General features: G+C 60.0%; 4 protein-coding genes and 1 long non-coding RNA gene across 10 annotated transcripts; 2 read left to right on the top strand and 3 right to left on the bottom strand.

Annotated features, from left to right (window-relative positions):
* Positions 1-94: 94 nt before the first annotated feature.
* On the top strand, positions 95-2,263 carry JMJD8 (jumonji domain containing 8). The gene is made up of 9 exons (XM_066275405.1): positions 95-259; positions 336-434; positions 622-670; positions 751-847; positions 1,278-1,346; positions 1,444-1,563; positions 1,654-1,721; positions 1,800-1,934; positions 2,012-2,263. The coding sequence occupies exons 1-9, from the start codon at positions 165-167 to the stop codon at positions 2,090-2,092; spliced, it is 813 nt and encodes a 270-aa protein (XP_066131502.1). The 5' UTR covers positions 95-164; the 3' UTR covers positions 2,093-2,263.
* STUB1 (STIP1 homology and U-box containing protein 1) lies at positions 2,142-4,543 on the bottom strand. The gene is made up of 7 exons (XM_066275403.1): positions 4,251-4,543; positions 3,548-3,746; positions 3,309-3,474; positions 3,024-3,111; positions 2,817-2,873; positions 2,613-2,729; positions 2,142-2,541 (listed from the first exon to the last, which is right to left on the bottom strand). Exons 1-7 carry the CDS (start codon positions 4,407-4,409, stop codon positions 2,416-2,418), a joined length of 912 nt encoding a protein of 303 aa, XP_066131500.1. The 5' UTR covers positions 4,410-4,543; the 3' UTR covers positions 2,142-2,415.
* Positions 4,544-4,638: 95 nt separating this feature from the next.
* On the top strand, positions 4,639-13,178 carry LOC136334764 (uncharacterized). Of its 2 annotated transcripts, none has more exons than XR_010731211.1 (3): positions 4,639-5,330; positions 5,503-5,655; positions 12,954-13,178. It is a non-coding gene; the product is annotated as an uncharacterized lncRNA (long non-coding RNA). The 2 variants fall into 2 exon arrangements; XR_010731212.1 differs by having other exon boundaries at positions 4,639-5,101.
* Positions 6,191-8,783, bottom strand: RHBDL1 (rhomboid like 1). 2 transcript variants are annotated; one of them, XM_066275402.1, is made up of 8 exons: positions 8,650-8,703; positions 8,054-8,215; positions 7,572-7,796; positions 7,354-7,502; positions 7,143-7,255; positions 6,968-7,068; positions 6,833-6,893; positions 6,191-6,752 (listed from the first exon to the last, which is right to left on the bottom strand). In XM_066275402.1, the coding sequence occupies exons 1-8, from the start codon at positions 8,686-8,688 to the stop codon at positions 6,481-6,483; spliced, it is 1,122 nt and encodes a 373-aa protein (XP_066131499.1). In that variant the 5' UTR covers positions 8,689-8,703; the 3' UTR covers positions 6,191-6,480. The 2 variants fall into 2 exon arrangements, with proteins under 2 accessions (XP_066131499.1, XP_066131498.1); XM_066275401.1 differs by having other exon boundaries at positions 6,192-6,752; positions 8,054-8,212; positions 8,650-8,783.
* Positions 10,590-16,450, bottom strand: RHOT2 (ras homolog family member T2). Of its 4 annotated transcripts, none has more exons than XM_066275400.1 (19): positions 16,290-16,449; positions 16,132-16,190; positions 15,962-16,043; positions 15,812-15,855; positions 14,857-14,910; positions 14,292-14,344; positions 14,110-14,218; positions 13,801-13,902; positions 13,629-13,727; positions 13,393-13,501; positions 13,185-13,305; positions 12,816-12,900; positions 12,582-12,724; positions 12,400-12,500; positions 12,185-12,315; positions 12,007-12,093; positions 11,765-11,887; positions 11,451-11,653; positions 10,590-11,169 (listed from the first exon to the last, which is right to left on the bottom strand). In XM_066275400.1, exons 1-19 carry the CDS (start codon positions 16,324-16,326, stop codon positions 11,043-11,045), a joined length of 1,869 nt encoding a protein of 622 aa, XP_066131497.1. In that variant the 5' UTR covers positions 16,327-16,449; the 3' UTR covers positions 10,590-11,042. The 4 variants fall into 4 exon arrangements, with proteins under 4 accessions (XP_066131497.1, XP_066131494.1, XP_066131495.1 ...); XM_066275397.1 differs by having other exon boundaries at positions 15,812-15,852; positions 16,290-16,437; XM_066275398.1 differs by having other exon boundaries at positions 16,132-16,185; positions 16,290-16,423.
* Between the last annotated feature and the right edge of the window lie 37 nt (positions 16,451-16,487).

Below are 16,487 nucleotides of genomic sequence, written 5' to 3' on the forward strand. Positions count from 1 at the left end.
TGTCTCCAAGGGCACTGGCAAGTTACTAGCAGTCCTGGTCTTCGCTTTTCGGAAATCCCGCCCCCTTGGGGCGGGCCAAAGGCACCTGCTTCCGGGAGCCGTCCCAGCGCCGGGGCTGTTGCCACAACGACGGGATTCCCGTCGTGCCTTGTGGCGGCGGGCTCATGGCGGTGGGAATGCTTCCTCTATTACTGCTAGTTCTCTGGCTGCTGATGGCTTCTGCCCGGCGAGATCCCGTAGGAGACAGCGACGGAGGGTGGTGAGCGGTGCCAGGCGACCAGGGAGGGGGTGCAGTGTGGGGGGCAGCCCGGGTCGCTGACCGGCTGTGCCCACAGGCAATGGTGGGGACCTGGGGTGCCGGCGGCCCTGGCGGAAGAGGAGCACTGCACAGTGGAGCGCCGGGCCGACCTCAGCTACGCCGAGTTTGTTCAGCAGTAGGTGCACCCTTCCACACCGCCACACATCCAACGCCCAAAAACCCTCCCAGGATGTTACCCTGAACCGACATCACGCCCCCCCACCCGTGTCTGCCTGCCACGCACGGGGACCCCATGACCTCCAGCGAGCCTATGGGGGCAGGGGGCGGGTCAGACCCGATTATAACTCTGTCCTTCCTTCCAGCTACGCCTTCTCCAGACCTGTCATTCTGCAGGGACTCACAGACAACTCGGTAAGTGCTTGCCCCTCTCTGGCCAGTTCTCCCCACTGCGAGGAGCCGGGCCCTTAAGTCCTCTCCCCACCTTCCCGCAGAGGTTCCGGGCTTTGTGCTCCCGCGAAAAACTGCTGGCGTCCTTTGGGGATAACGTGGTAAGGCTGAGCACTGCCAACACCTACTCCTACCAGAAAGGTGAGCTGCCCCACCTCACAGCCCCGCTCACTTGCCAGCATCCTAGAGCAGGGGTCGGTAACCTATGGCTCGCAAGCCAGATGTGGCTCTTGATGGCTGCATCTGGCTCGCAGACAAATCTTTAATAAAAAATAAAAAGTTAAAAATATAAAACATAAAAAATATATATATATAAAACATTCTCATGTATTACAATCCATTCATTTCCTACCGCTCATGTTACCGGTTGTGGGTGGCTGGAGCCAATCACAGCTGTCCTCCGGGACACCACCAAATTTTTATTGGATAACGCTTAACATACATGGGTAGTATGGCTCTCATGGAATTATTTTAAAATATGTGGCGTTCATGGCTCTCTCAGCCAAAAAGGTTCCCGACCCTTGTCCTAGAGGCATCATCCATCCAGTCCTGACCCATCCTTTTCCTTCAGTGGATCTCCTCTTCCAGGAGTATGTGGAGCAGCTGCTGCACCCACAAGACCCCACCTCCCTGGGCAATGGTGAGCACCTGGGCTGGCAGCAGTGCGGTGGGAAGGGGGCACTTGGGAATGCCCAGATGCCAGGATCCCCGCACCCTCCTGTGTTCTCTGCCGGCAGATACCCTGTACTTTTTTGGGGACAACAACTTCACTGAATGGGCATCACTTTTTCAGCACTACACCCCACCCCCATTTGTTCTGCTGGGTACCACTCCTGCTTACAGCTTTGGGATTGCAGGTGGGTGCCTTGCAGGATCAGGGGAAAGACCTGGGGGGTGTGGAGTGCAAATTGGGTTCAGCCACTAGCTGCTTATAACTGACCCTACAGGAACCGGCTCTGGGGTGCCCTTCCACTGGCATGGACCTGGGTTCTCAGAAGTGATCTATGGACGCAAGGTCAGTAAAAGGTGGTGGTTGAGACTTGGGGCTCACCGAGCACAACACAAAGAGTGATCCTGCTGTTTCTGCCCCCAGCGCTGGTTCCTGTATCCCCCTGAGAAGACACCCGAGTTCCACCCCAACAAGACCACTCTGGCCTGGCTCCAGGACACCTATCTGGCCCTGACACCATCTCAACGGCCCTTGGAGTGCACCGTCCAGGCTGGTGAGGTCAGTGGCTGGTAGGAAGGGGTTGGGCTGGGCTGACCAAAGGGCCCTCACTAATCCCTGTGCCCCACTCAATCCAGGTTCTGTATTTCCCTGACCGATGGTGGCATGCCACACTCAACCTTGACACCAGTGTTTTCATCTCCACCTTCCTCAGCTAGCCAGAGCGGGCAGCTGGCAAGCCCAGTCACACACCAGCACACACCCCTCTACTGCTCACAGGTTTTATTACAGAGACAGTGGTGGCAGCAGCAGCCTCAGCCCAAACCACCCTAGCCTGCTGTTTCCGGCCCAGAAAGGGATGGGGAAGGAGTGGGAGGGCTCATGGCCTACCAGCAGAACTGATGGAAGTTGGGATGGGGACACTAAAACAGGGATCCAGGGACACAAACTATGTACAGGGACTGGGGGCTACTGCCCCAAGGACCTCCTCGGCCACCGTGCCAGGCAAGGTGGGGCAAGTGGCCCTCTCATTCACTCTGCCTCAGTAGTCCTCTACCCAGCCATTCTCAGAGATGAATGCATCGATGACCTCTTTCATGGCGAGGTTGGGGATGAGCTGCTCCTGGGTCAGAGGGCTCCGGGTCACAGGATCAAAGTGGCCCACACGCTGCAGTGACAACAGGGTCAGAAGGTGCTTGGTAGGCCAGGACCCTGCCCCCAGTGCCCATGAGCCCTCACCTGCAGGTGCTCCTCAATGTCCTTGCGGTCATAGGTGATGCCACTAGGTGTGATACATGGCTCCCGCATCAGTTCAAAGCTGATTTTGCCACACAGATAGTCAGGGATGTCTCGCTTCTGCATCACACAGGGTCAGGTCAGGGATCAGGAAAGAAACAATACTCCAGTTCCTACTACCCACAGGCCCCCAAAAACACAACTCACCTTTCTCTTCTCATCCACCTGGGAGAAGAGCTCATCCATGTCTGCTAAGTACTTGTCCTGCAAAGAACCAATCAGCCATGTGTGGACTAGACATCCCTTCTCCCTTCCCCAGACACAGAAACACACAGACCCAACAGAAGTTAGGGGCACTCTAATGTCACATGCACACAAACACACAGACCCACACATGGGCCAGGGCACCCTCACGTGCTTGGCCTCGATGCAGGCCTGCTGGGCCCGGATGTGACCACCGTCCTCATCACCCTCATGGTTCCGCTGACACTCTTCAAGCTCCCTGGAGGTTGACCAGGAGCTGGTCAGAGACAGGTCTGGCCAGGAAAGGTCAGACTCCACCCCCACCTTAGGCTTGTTCAGGCCTTGTTCCCCTCCATCTCTTATTCATTGGCCTTCAATAAACACTTGTGTTAATGACTTAATGTGGTGACTTGTTTAGGGGGGAGAGACTTCCTGGAGTCTGCCACCACAGCCCACCTCTCACGCTCGGCCACAATGAGTCGTGTGAGGTAGGAGTGCAACTCGTTCTCCTGGTGGATACGCCGCTCCTCGATGCTATTCCAGCGCTTTTTCTTGGCGATGCGCAGAGCGCTGGGGATGTCATCCCCAAAGTTGAGCCGTTGCTCCTTAGCCAGATTGTAGGCTGGGGGAACAGAGGCTTCAGGTCACCCTCTGGCCAGTCCACCCACCTGGTCCCAGGTACCCCCATAACCAACCTCGCTGCAGGTTAGCGATTGCCTCATCATAGCTCTCCATCTCCAATTGGCATTGCCCCAGGAAGAAGTGTGCCTTCACAGACTGCCCATCCAGCTCCAGGGCGCGCCGGCAGTCAGCCAGGGCCTGCTCGTGCTGCTGCATCTTCAGGTAGCACAGTGCCCGGTTTGTATAGTACACTGCCACCAGCGGGTTCCGGGTCTGGGAACCAAGGCAGGCCAGTCAACATGCGGGAGTGATCTCTGCCTGCCTGCTCTGTCCCAGGCCCTGTCCTGGATTGGGAATCAGTGTTTGGAATCAAAACACTAGAGGTTTTACAGCTTCAAAACCTCTGAGCTGTGAGAATGAGTGAAGGGTGGTGTCCTGGCCCTGAGACCTGCCTTAGCCCTCTTGACTCCAGTACGTTTGTAAAGACATGTTACCCAGAACTGTGAAGATCCCCAGCTTTAGGCCTAGAGTCTCTGGCCCTGCTAGTCTCAAGCGCCTTGAAGCTCCCACCCGCCACAGTTCTCCGACAACCAGCCCTGGCTTCAAAAATAGTGGCCTCGGCACCTCTGGAACCAGATCATTGAGCCCCCAGAGCCCAAGCGCCCCTCCCCCGTCAGAGCCAAGACCCTCCAAAGAACCGATGAGGACGATAGGGCAGGCTCCACCCCCTCTACTGGCCCGGACGACGATCCCCTCCCCGGGCACGGGTGCACTTACGATGGCACGACCGTAGCAGGCCGCCGCCTCTGGGTACTTGCGGCCCACGAAAAGCCGGTTGCCCTGCTCCTTCAGCTCCTGCGCGCTCGGGCTTTTCTCCGGGCTTCCGCCAGCGGCGCCCAGCCTCGCGCAGCCCTCCTTCTCCTCCTTGCCTTTCATTGCGCCGCGCGGCACGGTCTGGGCTCCGCTCCCAAACTCCGCGCCACGGCCCGCCTAAGCCCACAGCCCGAGCCCGCAGCCCGAGCCCCGGATCCGCTCGGGCCCGGTCCAGCGACCCGCCACCGGAACTTCCGGCCGCGTGGGGCGGAGTGAGCTGGACGGACCGATAGGGGCGGGTGGGCGGGGCCACGCGTGCGCTCGACGCTCTGCGGGGGCGGGGCTGACGAGCTCTCGGCTGGAGCAACTCAAAGCCGCTACGTCGGAAGTCTGGAGAAGTTCCCGGGGCTGCCCCAGGCTGCTCCGCCCCTCATGCCGGGGTGGGAGTCGTCCTTTCAGAAGCCGGCCCCGCCCACGCCCCGCAGCGGCTCCCTCCCATCTGAAGCCCCGCCTAGCGCATGAACGTTGTGGCCGCTCACGGGCTGTTGGGACGAGAGGGTCCGAACTGCTAGGCCGCCGTCCTGGCGCGCCACGGGGAGGTGCTGTGGGCTCGCAAGAGCCCCAAGGGACGACTGGAAACCCTGGCCCAATGACAGGGCGGTGGGGGCGTCGGTAGGGCGGGCAACCCTCGCTGTCCAGACTCCCGTCACCGTTCTTCCCAGGTACGAAGGGGATTTGCCCGCAGCCCTCAAGGGCCGAGCGGAGAAGCATGTGATACAAGACGAGCTGGAGCGGCTGCTGGCGTGAAGTTCGCAGTGAGGGGCTTCCACTTTGGGGGGCGGGACCTCGGCGGTTGGGCCCGCCTCCTGGTGTTGAGGCTTCCTCTTGGGGGAGGTCCCTTACGGCTTACGCTATGGGGCGGGTTTCCTTGTGGGGTGGGTCCTCCTTTTGTGGGGCGAGCGCCCCTGTCGAGTTCCACCACCAGTGACCGCTCCACCTAACCCAACTCCGCTACAGAAGAGCCACTTTTGGCTGCGGCCTCAGGTTAGTGGGGAAAGCTGGTCACTTGGGCAGGTCGCAGGCAGGACCTTTTAGTGTTTTTGTGATGCGAACTGACGGCCACGTCCATGACACGGAGGTTCACTGGGAATGGCAGCCCACACTGAGGTTATTCTGACACTGGCAAGGTCTGAGTGCTGGCCTTTCACTTCCCCAGCGGTCCCTGCTGTTGGAGCTCCTGAGGTGGCAGCCTTCGTGAGCGATGAGGCAGTGACGGCAGTACCTGGCCTGCCAGCCCTGCAGTGTATTGTCAGGTACTACCTACTGTACCTGGGCCAAGTGCAGGGGCGTACCACAGCTCTGAGCCGAGGTAAGGGGACGGTTGGCGGGCTAGGAGGGCACCTGGACCTCTGGTCAGGGTGGAACGTGCAGAGCTGTTCTGAAAGGCAGAGTGGCCAGTGCCCTGGGCCCCATGCTCCCTGCGCGCATCCCTAGGCAGTGCTTTAGGGTTGTGGACCATTCACCATGTGGAGACAGCACTATGCATATGGGCTGTGGGGCAGAAGCTGTGCCCCAGCCTGCTCTCTGACCTCAGCCCTAACCCAGCCACACGTGAGGATACCAGGCCAGCCAAGAACAGGACCAGGCCGACTGAATTTGGCTGTGGCCTGCTCACCCACTGTGTGTCTGTAGATGCTCAGTAAATGTTTGCTGAACTCACTCCTGACCACAAGCTCCACTGCCCTGGGGCTCCCGCCTCCCACACAGATACATCTACAAGTGCAGAGCAGCAAGGGGGAATCTAGTCTGCCCACGTGGAGGGAAGAGCCCTGGAAGTCTGCTCAGTGAGTGGGGGGAGGCTGGACCAGGCCCCAGAGCCCCAGGACAGCTGCCTCGTGCTGTGTAAAATATTTATTTATTCTCCAAAAAGGCTCAGACTGCAAGTCTTGGGGGGAGGCCAGGGTAGGGTCTCCTTTGGGGCCACCCTTGGGACCTCCACCTCCCAGCCTGGCCCAACAGTCCTAATTCCCCCACCCCAGGCCTGGGAGGGGGGCCAGGGCTGGTGTAAGGCTTGGCCTGGACTTAGTAGGCCACAGGGTCCTCCTGCCCTCACAGAAGCAGCAGCCTTGAGATGTACATTCACAGAAGGCGGACATGCAGGCCACACCCTAGCCCATGTGGCCCCAGGAGCCCCTCATGGTGGTGGGGGGACGTGGGCACCCAGCAGGTCATAGGCGAAGATGTTCCAGAAGATGGCGAAAAGCAGGAAGGTGCCGTAAGCAAGCAGCACCACCCACCAGCCGCACTGGTCCCGAAGGCGCTCCTCGTAGCTGCGCAGGATGGTCAGGCCCATGCTGACCCCCACCACTGCGCCCGCCAGGTGCGCCATGAAGCTAGGCTGTGGGCCCGAGGCTGGCAGTGGCGGAGAGAAGCGCAGCCACACAGCCCGGCCCACCTCGGAGCTCACTGCAGAGGGAGTTGGCACATGGGAGGCGGCCTGGCTGTGAGCTCAGTACCCCCCTCCGGCCCCCTTCGCCCCTACTTACTGCACACCAGAGCCAGCACCATTCTCAGCAGCTTGTAGGGACACCTCATCCCAGCCCAGTTCTAATGGGGCATGAGACAGGCCGTGAGGCAAGCTTTGTGAGCCCCTCCCACACCCACCCAGGCTATTCCATTACCATGACGACATTAGCCAGGTGTGCGGAGCACAGGGCGTAGACTCCACCAGAGCCCCCCACCACAGGGGCCCGCATGTCAGTGATGGAGACGGTCAGGGAGCCTGTGTGAAGCAAGGGACAGCTGTGAGGGTACAGCCTGGCAGGGAGGGGGCGAGGGGCTACGCTCCCGCCTCACCTGCCAGCACGCCTGCCAGGTAGAGCAGGCTGATGCGGAGCAGGCCATGCACCATCTCCAGGGGCACCCCAATCATCAGCTGTAGGAGTGCGTTGAACCCCAGCTGCTCCAGCCTGGCCATGTGGGGGCAAATGGGTATGAGGGATGGGGTCAGCCATCAGGGCCACAACCACAGCCACTTAAGTCAGAAGTGCCGGAAGTGGGCCCTCACCCGACGTGCATGAACATGTAGGTGAGGAAGCGCCAGGCCCGCGCTCGGTGGCCAGGGTGGTATACAAGGGGGCTCTTCATGTATTCTGGGTGGTAGGTCTGCAGTACCCACTTGTTGAGGCGGGCCCCGTAGCACAGGAACACAATGATCTAGGAGAGAAGGGCGTTAGGACTGGGCCAGGCCAGGGAGGTGGGTGGCACATAGGTGGGCAGGCTCACCTGGGCCAGGGTGACTGAGGCCATAAACACAGGGGGTGGGCAGCTTCGGTGCCGGTAGAAGTACCAGTGGCGATCCACCTCTCGGGGCAAGATCTCATAGGCCACGTAGCGCACAAACCGCTTATAGACGCCCAGGCCCGGGTCGTCTAGCAGACCATCCCGGGGCAGTGCCCGCTGTCCATTGGCGATGGCCCGCTTAAAGCTGCTTGAGCGCTTGCTGCTGATCTGGGGGGGTTGGGGCCTCAACATGGGACATCGTACTACCCCCTTGACCTCCATGCCCACCTGGCCCACCCAGCTTTTCACAGGGTCTGAGGCCCTGCCCCAGTGGGAAGGGAAGGGAAGGGGGTCTGGAAAGAGCATGCAGGAGCCTCCTCTCACTTAGGCTAATTGTCCTTTTAGCCCACCCAACTTCAGCCAGGGCACTATCCTGGCCAAGGCCTGGGCCCCCACCCCTGCAGCCCACCCACTGTAGCACTGACCAGGTCCACCAGCTCCTGGTAGCAGACCTGGCCCCGCTCATTGCTCTGGGCCAGGGCCACCAGCATGTCCAGCTTGGCTGGATCCAGGGGTAGCTCATGGCTGTGCACCAAGCCAGTGAAGGTGTCCGCACCGATGAAGCCTGTGTTCTCAGGGTCTAGCTGCTGGAGTGGGGTGGGGGTGGGGGTCACTGGCCAAAGCCTGAGGGTGGACTGGGCCCACAGACCAAAGGACTGGGCCAGGCCAGCTGGAAGAGACAGTCTCCCAATACCCTTGGGCTAGATCCCTGTGCCCACATAGTCCCAGGATCTGCCAGGGAACCGGTGCCAGGGTCCCAAGTGTGCAGGGTTCTCCACCTCATTTCGGCCCTGCCCATCCTGGAGGAGTAGGGCTAAGATCTGAGGACAGTCACCCTCCTGCCTGCCCCTCGCCAGGCTCCCTCGGCTGGCTTGCCCTCTCCTGGGGTCTCAGGCAGCGGGCCAAGGTCGTGCAGGAAAGGGTTTGGGGAGTGGACATGGGCGGGGGCTGGGCTGGGACTCTGCGAGCTACGTTTCCCCAGCCCAACGGTGGAGGGCCGGGGCCCCTCTCCCCAACGCACCTGCTCCTGGATAAGCTGTAGCAGCGAGCTCCTGTCCATAGAGCTGGGCCGGGCCGGGGGCCGGGGTCTACGGCCGTAGCCGGGAGGGGCTGCTCTGCGGAAGACTCCGCTCCGCCCCGGCCCGTGCGCTCCGCCTGGCGCCGCGTCACCGAGCCGCTCGCCTCCGCCACACGCGTGGCCGGAACACGCGCGTTCCCTGCACGCGGACGCGCTCTCGGATAGGGACAGCCGGGCCAGCGCCCGGGTGCCCCTTGTTCGCTCACCGTATGCGGGTTCCTCCAAACCCGCCCCCGCCCTGGCAGAGCATCTGCTGCGAGGCTGCAGCTGCCCCTCCTACGGGGACAGCAGCTGGGAAACAGCCACAGGCGGCATCCAAGCCCCTCCTGCGCACCCCTCTTCTCCCGGAGTTGGGATCCTGGCGCCCACGTCACCTCCTTCGGGAAACTACCTAGACCACCCCAGTGCCTGTGATTCCCCAAGCTGGAGCTCCCTGAACGCACCTGCCTGCCAAACACGCTAGTCCAATCGCAGTTGGGCAGCAAAAAGGCGCCAGGGACCCACCGATGGGCACCGAGGCCAAAGGACAATTAGCCAAAGTTGAAGGAGGTTCCTGCATGCTCTTTCCAGACCAATTCCCAGCACACACCTGAGCTGGAGGTCTGTCATGGCTCCTGCAGCCATTATGTTTGACAGTGACAATGGAACCTCCAGCCCCAGTAGGGTACTGGGGAGCCAAGGCACACATGTGGATATTGGGGCAGATCCCCCAAACAAGGCTACAGATAAGACAGGAAGGGGCCGTGTTTCCTGGGGAGAGCAGATAAGACCCCTCCAGCACTGACGTTACAAACCAGCCATGTGTAACCACAACCCCTTCAAGGGGCACTCAAAACCCCAGCGCCATGAGTTAACAGTCCTCGCAGCTGGGCCTCAGGATAGAGGCCCAACAAGCCAGAACTGCACCTCAGCAGCTGGGAAGATGGTGGAATGATGAAGATACAACTTCAAGTTTGACCCCAGCCTAACCAGTGGTGGTGCAGTGGATACAGCCTCAGCCTAGAACACCAAGGTCCCAGGTTCAATGGCTTGAAATCACTGGCTTGAGTGCGGGATCATGGACATGATCCCAAGGTTGCTGGCTTGAGCAAGGGATCACTGGTTCAATTGTGTTGTCCCCCCACCCCATCAAGGCAGTATAAGAAGCAATCAGTGAACAACTAAAGTGACACAACTACAAGCCAATGCTTCTCATCTCTCCTCTCTCAAAAAAAATACAAAATAGAGTCTGACCCCCAGATCCTTCTAGGCCAGGCCTCGAACATCCCTACAGAACAGGTAGCGCCCCCAACTCCATGGAACAGCACTCCAGGTCTCTGGAAGAGACCCTGGTATAGAAGGAGCCGTCTGAGGGGTACCTTTCTGGGTAGCAGGTTCTTCCACCTAGTCCTGCCATGGGCTGTCTCTGTTCCAGGCCACAGAACACTGGCCAAGTAAGCATTTGGAACAGGTGTTGAAACATAATCCCAAGTATGGCCCCCTCCTCACTAAGAGTCAGTGAGTGACAAGAGACCTCTGGTCTGGGTGTGAAGAAAAACAGCTTCCCCAAAACAGGAGCTACTTTGCACACCAGAAGCAGGACATTTTATCACGAGCCAGTCCCAACTCAGAATCCCAGATCCTCCCCACAGCTCAGGCAGGCTGCTGGGATGGATGCTGAGGTTGGGTAGGAGACAGGCCAGGAGGACCTTGGGTATCAGGCTCCCTCAGGAAAGCCTGGACCTTGATGTAGAGGATGCCACGCTGCAGCTGAGACACAACAACCTCATGTGGGCTTGTGTGAGGTCTCAGGCTCGGGAAGCACGGGAGGGTCAGCAGTGAAGTTTCTAGGCCACACCAAGACAAAGGACATATCCAACAAAAGCCACCTTCAGAAAGTCGAGTCCAAGATGAAAAAGATACTGAATTTTAATCAGAAAACCAAAACTCATCTTCCATGAGAGAGGTGCAGCCCCCCGGACCAGTCTTCCAATGGTAGGGAGAGGAAGCAGCACAGTGATCCGGCCACTTTCTTCCCTTCACTTCCTGCCTTTGGCCCAAAGCTCTGCCCTCTAATGCTCTTCATTCCCACTGGTGCTTGGGACCAGGAAAGGGCGGAGCCCTGAGAATTCAGGTCTGGGATCACAGGCTCTCTCACCCATACCCAGTGTCTCAGATACAATGCCCACAAAGGCGGGTGATGCTGGGTAGGACCCAGGCTGGCAGGACCTGGGGCCCATCCTTGGGGCAGTGGGCAGGCTGCCCTCAGGAGCAAAGTTTAGACAGAAGGAAGCTCCACTAAGTGGAGCTTGACAACACCCCAGTACCCTGAGATCAGAATGCAGGGCACCGGGGCCTCATCGGCTCCTCACCAGGACCCTGTAGAGTGAGAAGCTGAGGACAGCAGCAACAGCAGCCCCAACAGCCCCCAATGTCACCCGGAGCCAGAAGGAGGTGGTATGCAGCTCCCCATGGACCAGGTACCTGCAGGAGAGAGACGCTGGTTGGAGACACCTTCCGGGTGCCGCCCAGATGCTTGCTGTTGTACCTCCCTCAGCCTCCTTCTCCTGCAAGTCATAGAGCTCCAGAGAGCAGCAACTTGTCAGTATCAAACACAGCAGCACTCCCAGACCAGGGGCAGCTGGTGAGACCGAGCCCCAAAGGGCCTGCAGGGCATCAGCACCAGACCAAGGCGCACCCTGCACCCAACTCCAATCCTGATGCTTTCCCACCACAGGGACTGTGACTTTGACACTGATACCCACGGGAAGGTGGCCATGGTAGCAAGCTGGGTGAAGATGGCTGTGCTGGGCTCTCCTGGGCCGGCACAGGAGAATGGGGTCGGGGCAGGCAACCGGTGCCTGCGGCAGAACTCAGCTGGAGAAAGGCCAGGCGGTGAGACACCTTCAGCCAGGTCAGCCTTCGAGGAGACGAAGAGGCAGGGGGTTTGCCCATCCATATAATGGCGCTGCAAGGGGAGTGGTCACATGAGGCAGTCCTGGGGCAGGCATGGTAAGGCTGCTGGAGGACCCCACCCACAGCCATGCTGTACACAGGACCCTGATAGGTGGGGGCTTGCCTTGTAGACACTGGTGCAGATTGCAAAGGACCGGTGGTCACTACCATCAAACATCAAACAGGCGACGTCACAGGCAGCATCAGGTGAGGTGGACAGCAGGCTATCTGCATCTACCTCACACAGCTGGACAGAGAGTTGCCTCACGGGGAGGCAGGGGGCTTAGTTCCCCAGGCCACATTGGGACGGCAGTGCCCGAGTGCATCCGGGCCTATCACAGGGGCCTCCCCAACCCCAACACTCACTATCAGGTATTTCTCCTGCCCGTTGACCTGCACTGTGTCAATGGCATAGCTGGCAGGCACCTTGTGGTACTCCTCGGCGTCCTGATGCTGAGGAGAGAGGTACCTGAAGCCTGCTGGCCCTGATGCTCCCCAGAGCGCTTACCCCCACCGAGGTCCCCTCACCCCATAGGAGGCTCACCCCGAGGCCACGGCCAAGGAAGGCCTGTAGGAAGGCAGACTTGCCCACTCTGCGGGCCCCCACCACCTTGCACAGGAGGACATTCCTTTGTGTCTGTCCCTTCTCCTGGTCCAGCCTCTTCTCACGAGTGACTGTGGGAGGATGGAGGGGACAAACGAGAGTGAGGAGCTGCCAGAAAGGAGCTGGGCCAGGCCACTGTGAGAGTGGGCACCCACCTGTGATGGCATGGGCCTGGGAGTCCTGCTTGCAGAGGGTGGGGTAGCCCAGGTAGCCAAGATGCTCCAGACAGTGCTGGACATCTAGGTAAGTCACCAGGCTGGAGCACGAGGGAGGGAACAGGAGCATCGTGAGGAGGCGGCACTGTTTGGTGGGTGGGGGCAGAGGGGACTGCACTTACGTCCACTGGCAGAGGTACCCATGCAGGGTCAACCGGCCTGCTTCAGTTCGGACCTCTCGCAGGAGCTGAGGGCCCCAGGGGGCGGCTGGAAACACACTGAACAGCTCCTGCAGCTCCACCAGGGAGAGGGCACCGTCATGGTCCTGCAGGCAGAGGGGCATGGTGACGCTGGCTGGGAGCCAGGAGAGGAAAGCAGAGCAGGACAGGAGCAGAGCAGGGTGACTGCGCCCTCACCTGGTCGTGCTTCTCAAACACTCTCTGCACAAACTGGTAGCCAAAGTGGTTGAGCTCAGTGCTGCAGCCAGCGGGCACATGGAGCCTGTGGGGTTGCCATGGGTTCCCCCGTGCTCAGCACACCTCCTGTCTGCACAGCTGGACCCTCCCTGTGAGTCACACTGCGCCCCCGAGGCTCCTGCACCGTCTCCCTTGGCTGAGCACCACAGCAGAAAGCAGGCCGAGATGTGGCTGGGGCCGCCTGCTCAGCACAAGTCCCAGTCTACCTGCCCACAGCAGGGTGCTCCTCCACAGCCATCCTCTGCCTGAGCAAGGGCTCCCACCCCACCCCGGCACCATCAGACCCTGGGAGCCCCACCCACCACTCACGGGGGGAAGAGGTAGTCGGTGGACAGCTCGAGAGTGTCACTGTAGCCAAAGCGCCGCAGGATGGTCCACGTGGTCTCGTGGCGGCCACGCTGGATGAAAAGCATGTTCAGGAAGAGGAAGCCTGTTCAGAAAGGTGCAGAGAAGAAAGCACTGGGTATTGGCTGAGCCATTCCCCAAACCAGGGGACAGAGAGGGGGTCAGGCCTCACCATCCAGTGTCAGCCGGTCATCCCGCACGCCTCCTGCCACGTGCTTTCGCACCACCATCTTTACATCTTCCAGGGCCTGTGGGGCCAGGGGATGCCCGAAACAGGTTTTCTGCCTCCGAGAAAAAGTTGCTGTTAGCCAGATGCATCATTGACTGCTTGGCCTGGTCATTAATAACATGGAGCCCGGATGGAGCCCAAGAAGGATGGGCCCCACCAAGAGGGGAACGGGGCCCCACCTGGAATGCGTTGAGCTCCTCATCACTGAGTGCCTGGTCCACATCCTGGTCTGACAGCCTGAAGATGCGCGTGAGGGCCTGCGTGCACGCAGGCCTGAGCTGTGGGGACAGGCAGCTCAGCACATGCCCCTACTACCACCTGCCAGCCACCCCACCCACGCCAGCTGCTCACCTGCTTAGTCTCAGGGTCATAGAGGGGAGCTGTGGGGTGCAGCACGGCCTTTTGTGCATAGTAGAACAGCTCTGAGATGTTTCTCAAGTTCTTGGCCGAGCACTGGGAGCCACCAGGACAGACTCAGAGAGGTGCCCGACGCCAGGGAATTCGAACGGGTCCCCACAAAGACGTAGGCACAGGTAATCAGCAGCCCCCTCCCTAAGAATGCTCTCAACGAAACAGCTTGCCTGACCCAAGGTCCTGGCCCTGCCCCTTCTCTTCTCCACCCGTTCCCCCTACCTGGCCCTGCCATGCGTGCCTACTCACCTCCACACAGGTCTCGATCTCAGGGAACTGGCTCATGATGGGCAGAACAGCCTCCATGGAGCTCCCTGGCCGCAGGTCTGACTTGTTGCCCACCAGGATGATGGGGACTCTGGGGAGAGGCCCATGGTCATCAGGGACAAGACAGCTAGAGGAGAATGGTCCCCCTGGGCTCTCCCCATTACCTGGGCCCCTCCTCAGTCCCTCCATTCACCAGTGGGATCCATTTGGTTCGAATCTGAAAGGCAAGGCCTGGCATGAAGCGAGAGGCTGCCCAGACAGCTCCCAGATGGAACGTGTGCCTAGCCCAAGGGAGATGGGGGGCAGTCTAGGTCTACTGAAGGCCAAAGTCCCAGCCACTGGGAACAGGTGGAGTGTGCAGCTGACAGGTGTGGCTTCACCTGACCCTAGCAGTTCCCAAACACCCCTAAGGGACCTGAGGTCAACAGCCCCTTTTGTAAGTGTAAGTGGTTTAGACTCGTGACTGTCCACACTTTCTGCAGGGAGATAGCATCACAGGGGGCTTGATGGGGAAGCTGTGGGGTCCTGACCACAAGCTCCCCAGCACCCAGGGTGGCTCTGGGAGGTTCCCTGAAGCACTCGTTAGAGATGGGGCTGGCCATGGGTGTGAGTCACCCCAGAGCCAGCATCCGCTGGACATCCACCTGGGGTCCATGTGGAGGACAGGCCGATGACCAAGGTGGGTGATAGCAGGAGGGACTCAAAACAAACAGGCACTCTCTTGCTCACCTTCTCGATGGTGGCCTCCTCAGACACGTCGTACACCACACATACCACGTTTGCCTGTGGGGAAGCATACATGGTACAGCATGACCAGAGACTCACTGTCCAAGCTGCCCCAGCACTCACAGGCGGGACAGGGCACGGATCAGAGGCCCAGGGACAGAGGGAGCCATCCTTTACCGGTACTCCTCAGCCAGTGCTCCCTGGCCCTGTCACTGGGACTGGGGGTCTGCTGTGCTAAACTCAGACAAGCCCTTCCTGCTCGTTTCCAGGCCCCAGTGCTGCAACTTGGGTCAGTGAGTCCCCTAAAGGGCTCAGGGCGGACACATCCACCCCCTAAACTTGGCACTCCGCTTTGGCCTTGGCCCTTCACTCCTGTGTCACTATGGGGAGAAAAGGTGACAAGGACAACACAAAGAGTAATGACAACAAGAAGACTGTTCCTCAGGAGCTGTGGCCTCAGTCCTTGCCCAGTGGCACCCCTACGGCACAGAAGCTGCACAGGGAGAAGGCAAGGCTATAGGGGCAACTTCCTAACAGGATCTTGACCCAAATGCATGTCCTCCTGATAGAAGACAAACAAAGGGCTGTTCGGCCTGCAGCCCTGGTCACAGCACCACAGCTCAAACACCCAGGACAATGGATTGCACTACAAAGTGGGGGGTAGGTGGCTGGGGACAAAACTGCTTAAGGAATCACTTTGAAGGACAATGACATCTGTCCCCCAATATCTGCTGAAAAAGCGAATGTGGGTAGGAGAGGCATGGTCCCTTTCCTCCCCAACTCCATACTGAGAAATCATGGAAGAATTAGGCTGCAGACACCCTGAGCACCTTAATCCAATCCCTCAGAGAGACAAGCCCATCAGGCCTAGGCAGCAGCCCACCAGGGCCTGGGCCCTGAACCAATCCCTTCTTGCTTTCCTGGAACCCTCTTCCTGAGCCCCCAGAACACACTGTACCTTGTGGATCTCGTCCTGGAGCTCCTCCACCGTCTGCTCGGCTTCTGGACGGAAGAAGAGATGGCACTGCGAGACCTTCTGCCCAAAACGCAGCTTCTGGGCAGAACCCTGGGGTGGAGTCGGGTGGGGCGAGTGGAGGAGGGGCTCTACCTGAGGAATCTACGATGTGAGTGGGCACCTTCTCTGGGGTGACGTCCGCAGGAATGGTGATCTCTTCTGCCCGGGGCGGGACCTGAAGCATATTGGCGTAAGGGTGGCCCAGGGACAGAGGGAGGTACTCCCTGGGGACTCAGTCCCCTCCTCTGCACGACCATCCTCACCTCTTCAGGGAACTCCTCGCCCACCAGCGACATGATCAGAGACGTCTTCCCCACCTGGGCTGCGCGGGATAGCGCGGTCAGGGCAAGACCAAGGTCGTGGCGCCCCCATAAGACCGGCCCGACCCCGATTCCCGCCCAGCCCCGGCCCCCGCGCCTACCCTCGCCCAGCAGCAGGATGCGGACGTCCCGCTTCATGGCAGCCCACCGTAGCTGCAGCCCGACACTAGTCTCAGCCTCGCCTCCGGCCGGAGGCGAATTAAGCTCTTCTGCCCACACTTTCCTGCTCTCCTCGAGCCGCACTTCCGGCCCCGCCCACACGGCCTCACTAGCGAGCCGGGCGGGCCAGAGCGGCCGGG

This window comes from Saccopteryx bilineata, chromosome 4 (assembly GCF_036850765.1).
Source record: "Saccopteryx bilineata isolate mSacBil1 chromosome 4, mSacBil1_pri_phased_curated, whole genome shotgun sequence".
In the NCBI taxonomy this organism is placed as follows: domain Eukaryota; kingdom Metazoa; phylum Chordata; class Mammalia; order Chiroptera; family Emballonuridae; genus Saccopteryx; species Saccopteryx bilineata.

Excerpts from the sequence above, each read along its gene's own strand:
- JMJD8 (XM_066275405.1), top strand. The coding sequence starts at position 165 with ATGGCGGTGGGAATGCTTCCTCTATTACTGCTAGTTCTCTGGCTGCTG. Across the intron at positions 435-621 it reads TACGCCGAGTTTGTTCAGCA|CTACGCCTTCTCCAGACCTG; the intron begins GTAGGTGCACCC and ends CCTTCCTTCCAG. Across the intron at positions 1,935-2,011 it reads GCACCGTCCAGGCTGGTGAG|GTTCTGTATTTCCCTGACCG; the intron begins GTCAGTGGCTGG and ends CACTCAATCCAG.
- STUB1 (XM_066275403.1), bottom strand. The coding sequence starts at position 4,409 with ATGAAAGGCAAGGAGGAGAAGGAGGGCTGCGCGAGGCTGGGCGCCGCT. Across the intron at positions 2,730-2,816 it reads AGGTGGATGAGAAGAGAAAG|AAGCGAGACATCCCTGACTA; the intron begins GTGAGTTGTGTT and ends TGTGTGATGCAG. Across the intron at positions 2,542-2,612 it reads ACATTGAGGAGCACCTGCAG|CGTGTGGGCCACTTTGATCC; the intron begins GTGAGGGCTCAT and ends TTGTCACTGCAG.
- RHBDL1 (XM_066275402.1), bottom strand. The coding sequence starts at position 8,688 with ATGGACAGGAGCTCGCTGCTACAGCTTATCCAGGAGCAG. Across the intron at positions 7,797-8,053 it reads ACCAGGAGCTGGTGGACCTG|ATCAGCAGCAAGCGCTCAAG; the intron begins GTCAGTGCTACA and ends CAACCCCCCCAG. Across the intron at positions 7,503-7,571 it reads CCTCAGTCACCCTGGCCCAG|ATCATTGTGTTCCTGTGCTA; the intron begins GTGAGCCTGCCC and ends CTTCTCTCCTAG.
- RHOT2 (XM_066275399.1), bottom strand. The coding sequence starts at position 16,326 with ATGAAGCGGGACGTCCGCATCCTGCTGCTGGGCGAGG. Across the intron at positions 14,911-15,811 it reads TCCAGGACGAGATCCACAAG|GCAAACGTGGTATGTGTGGT; the intron begins GTACAGTGTGTT and ends GCTTCCCCACAG. Across the intron at positions 12,725-12,815 it reads TGTTTGAGAAGCACGACCAG|GACCATGACGGTGCCCTCTC; the intron begins GTGAGGGCGCAG and ends CTCTGCCTGCAG.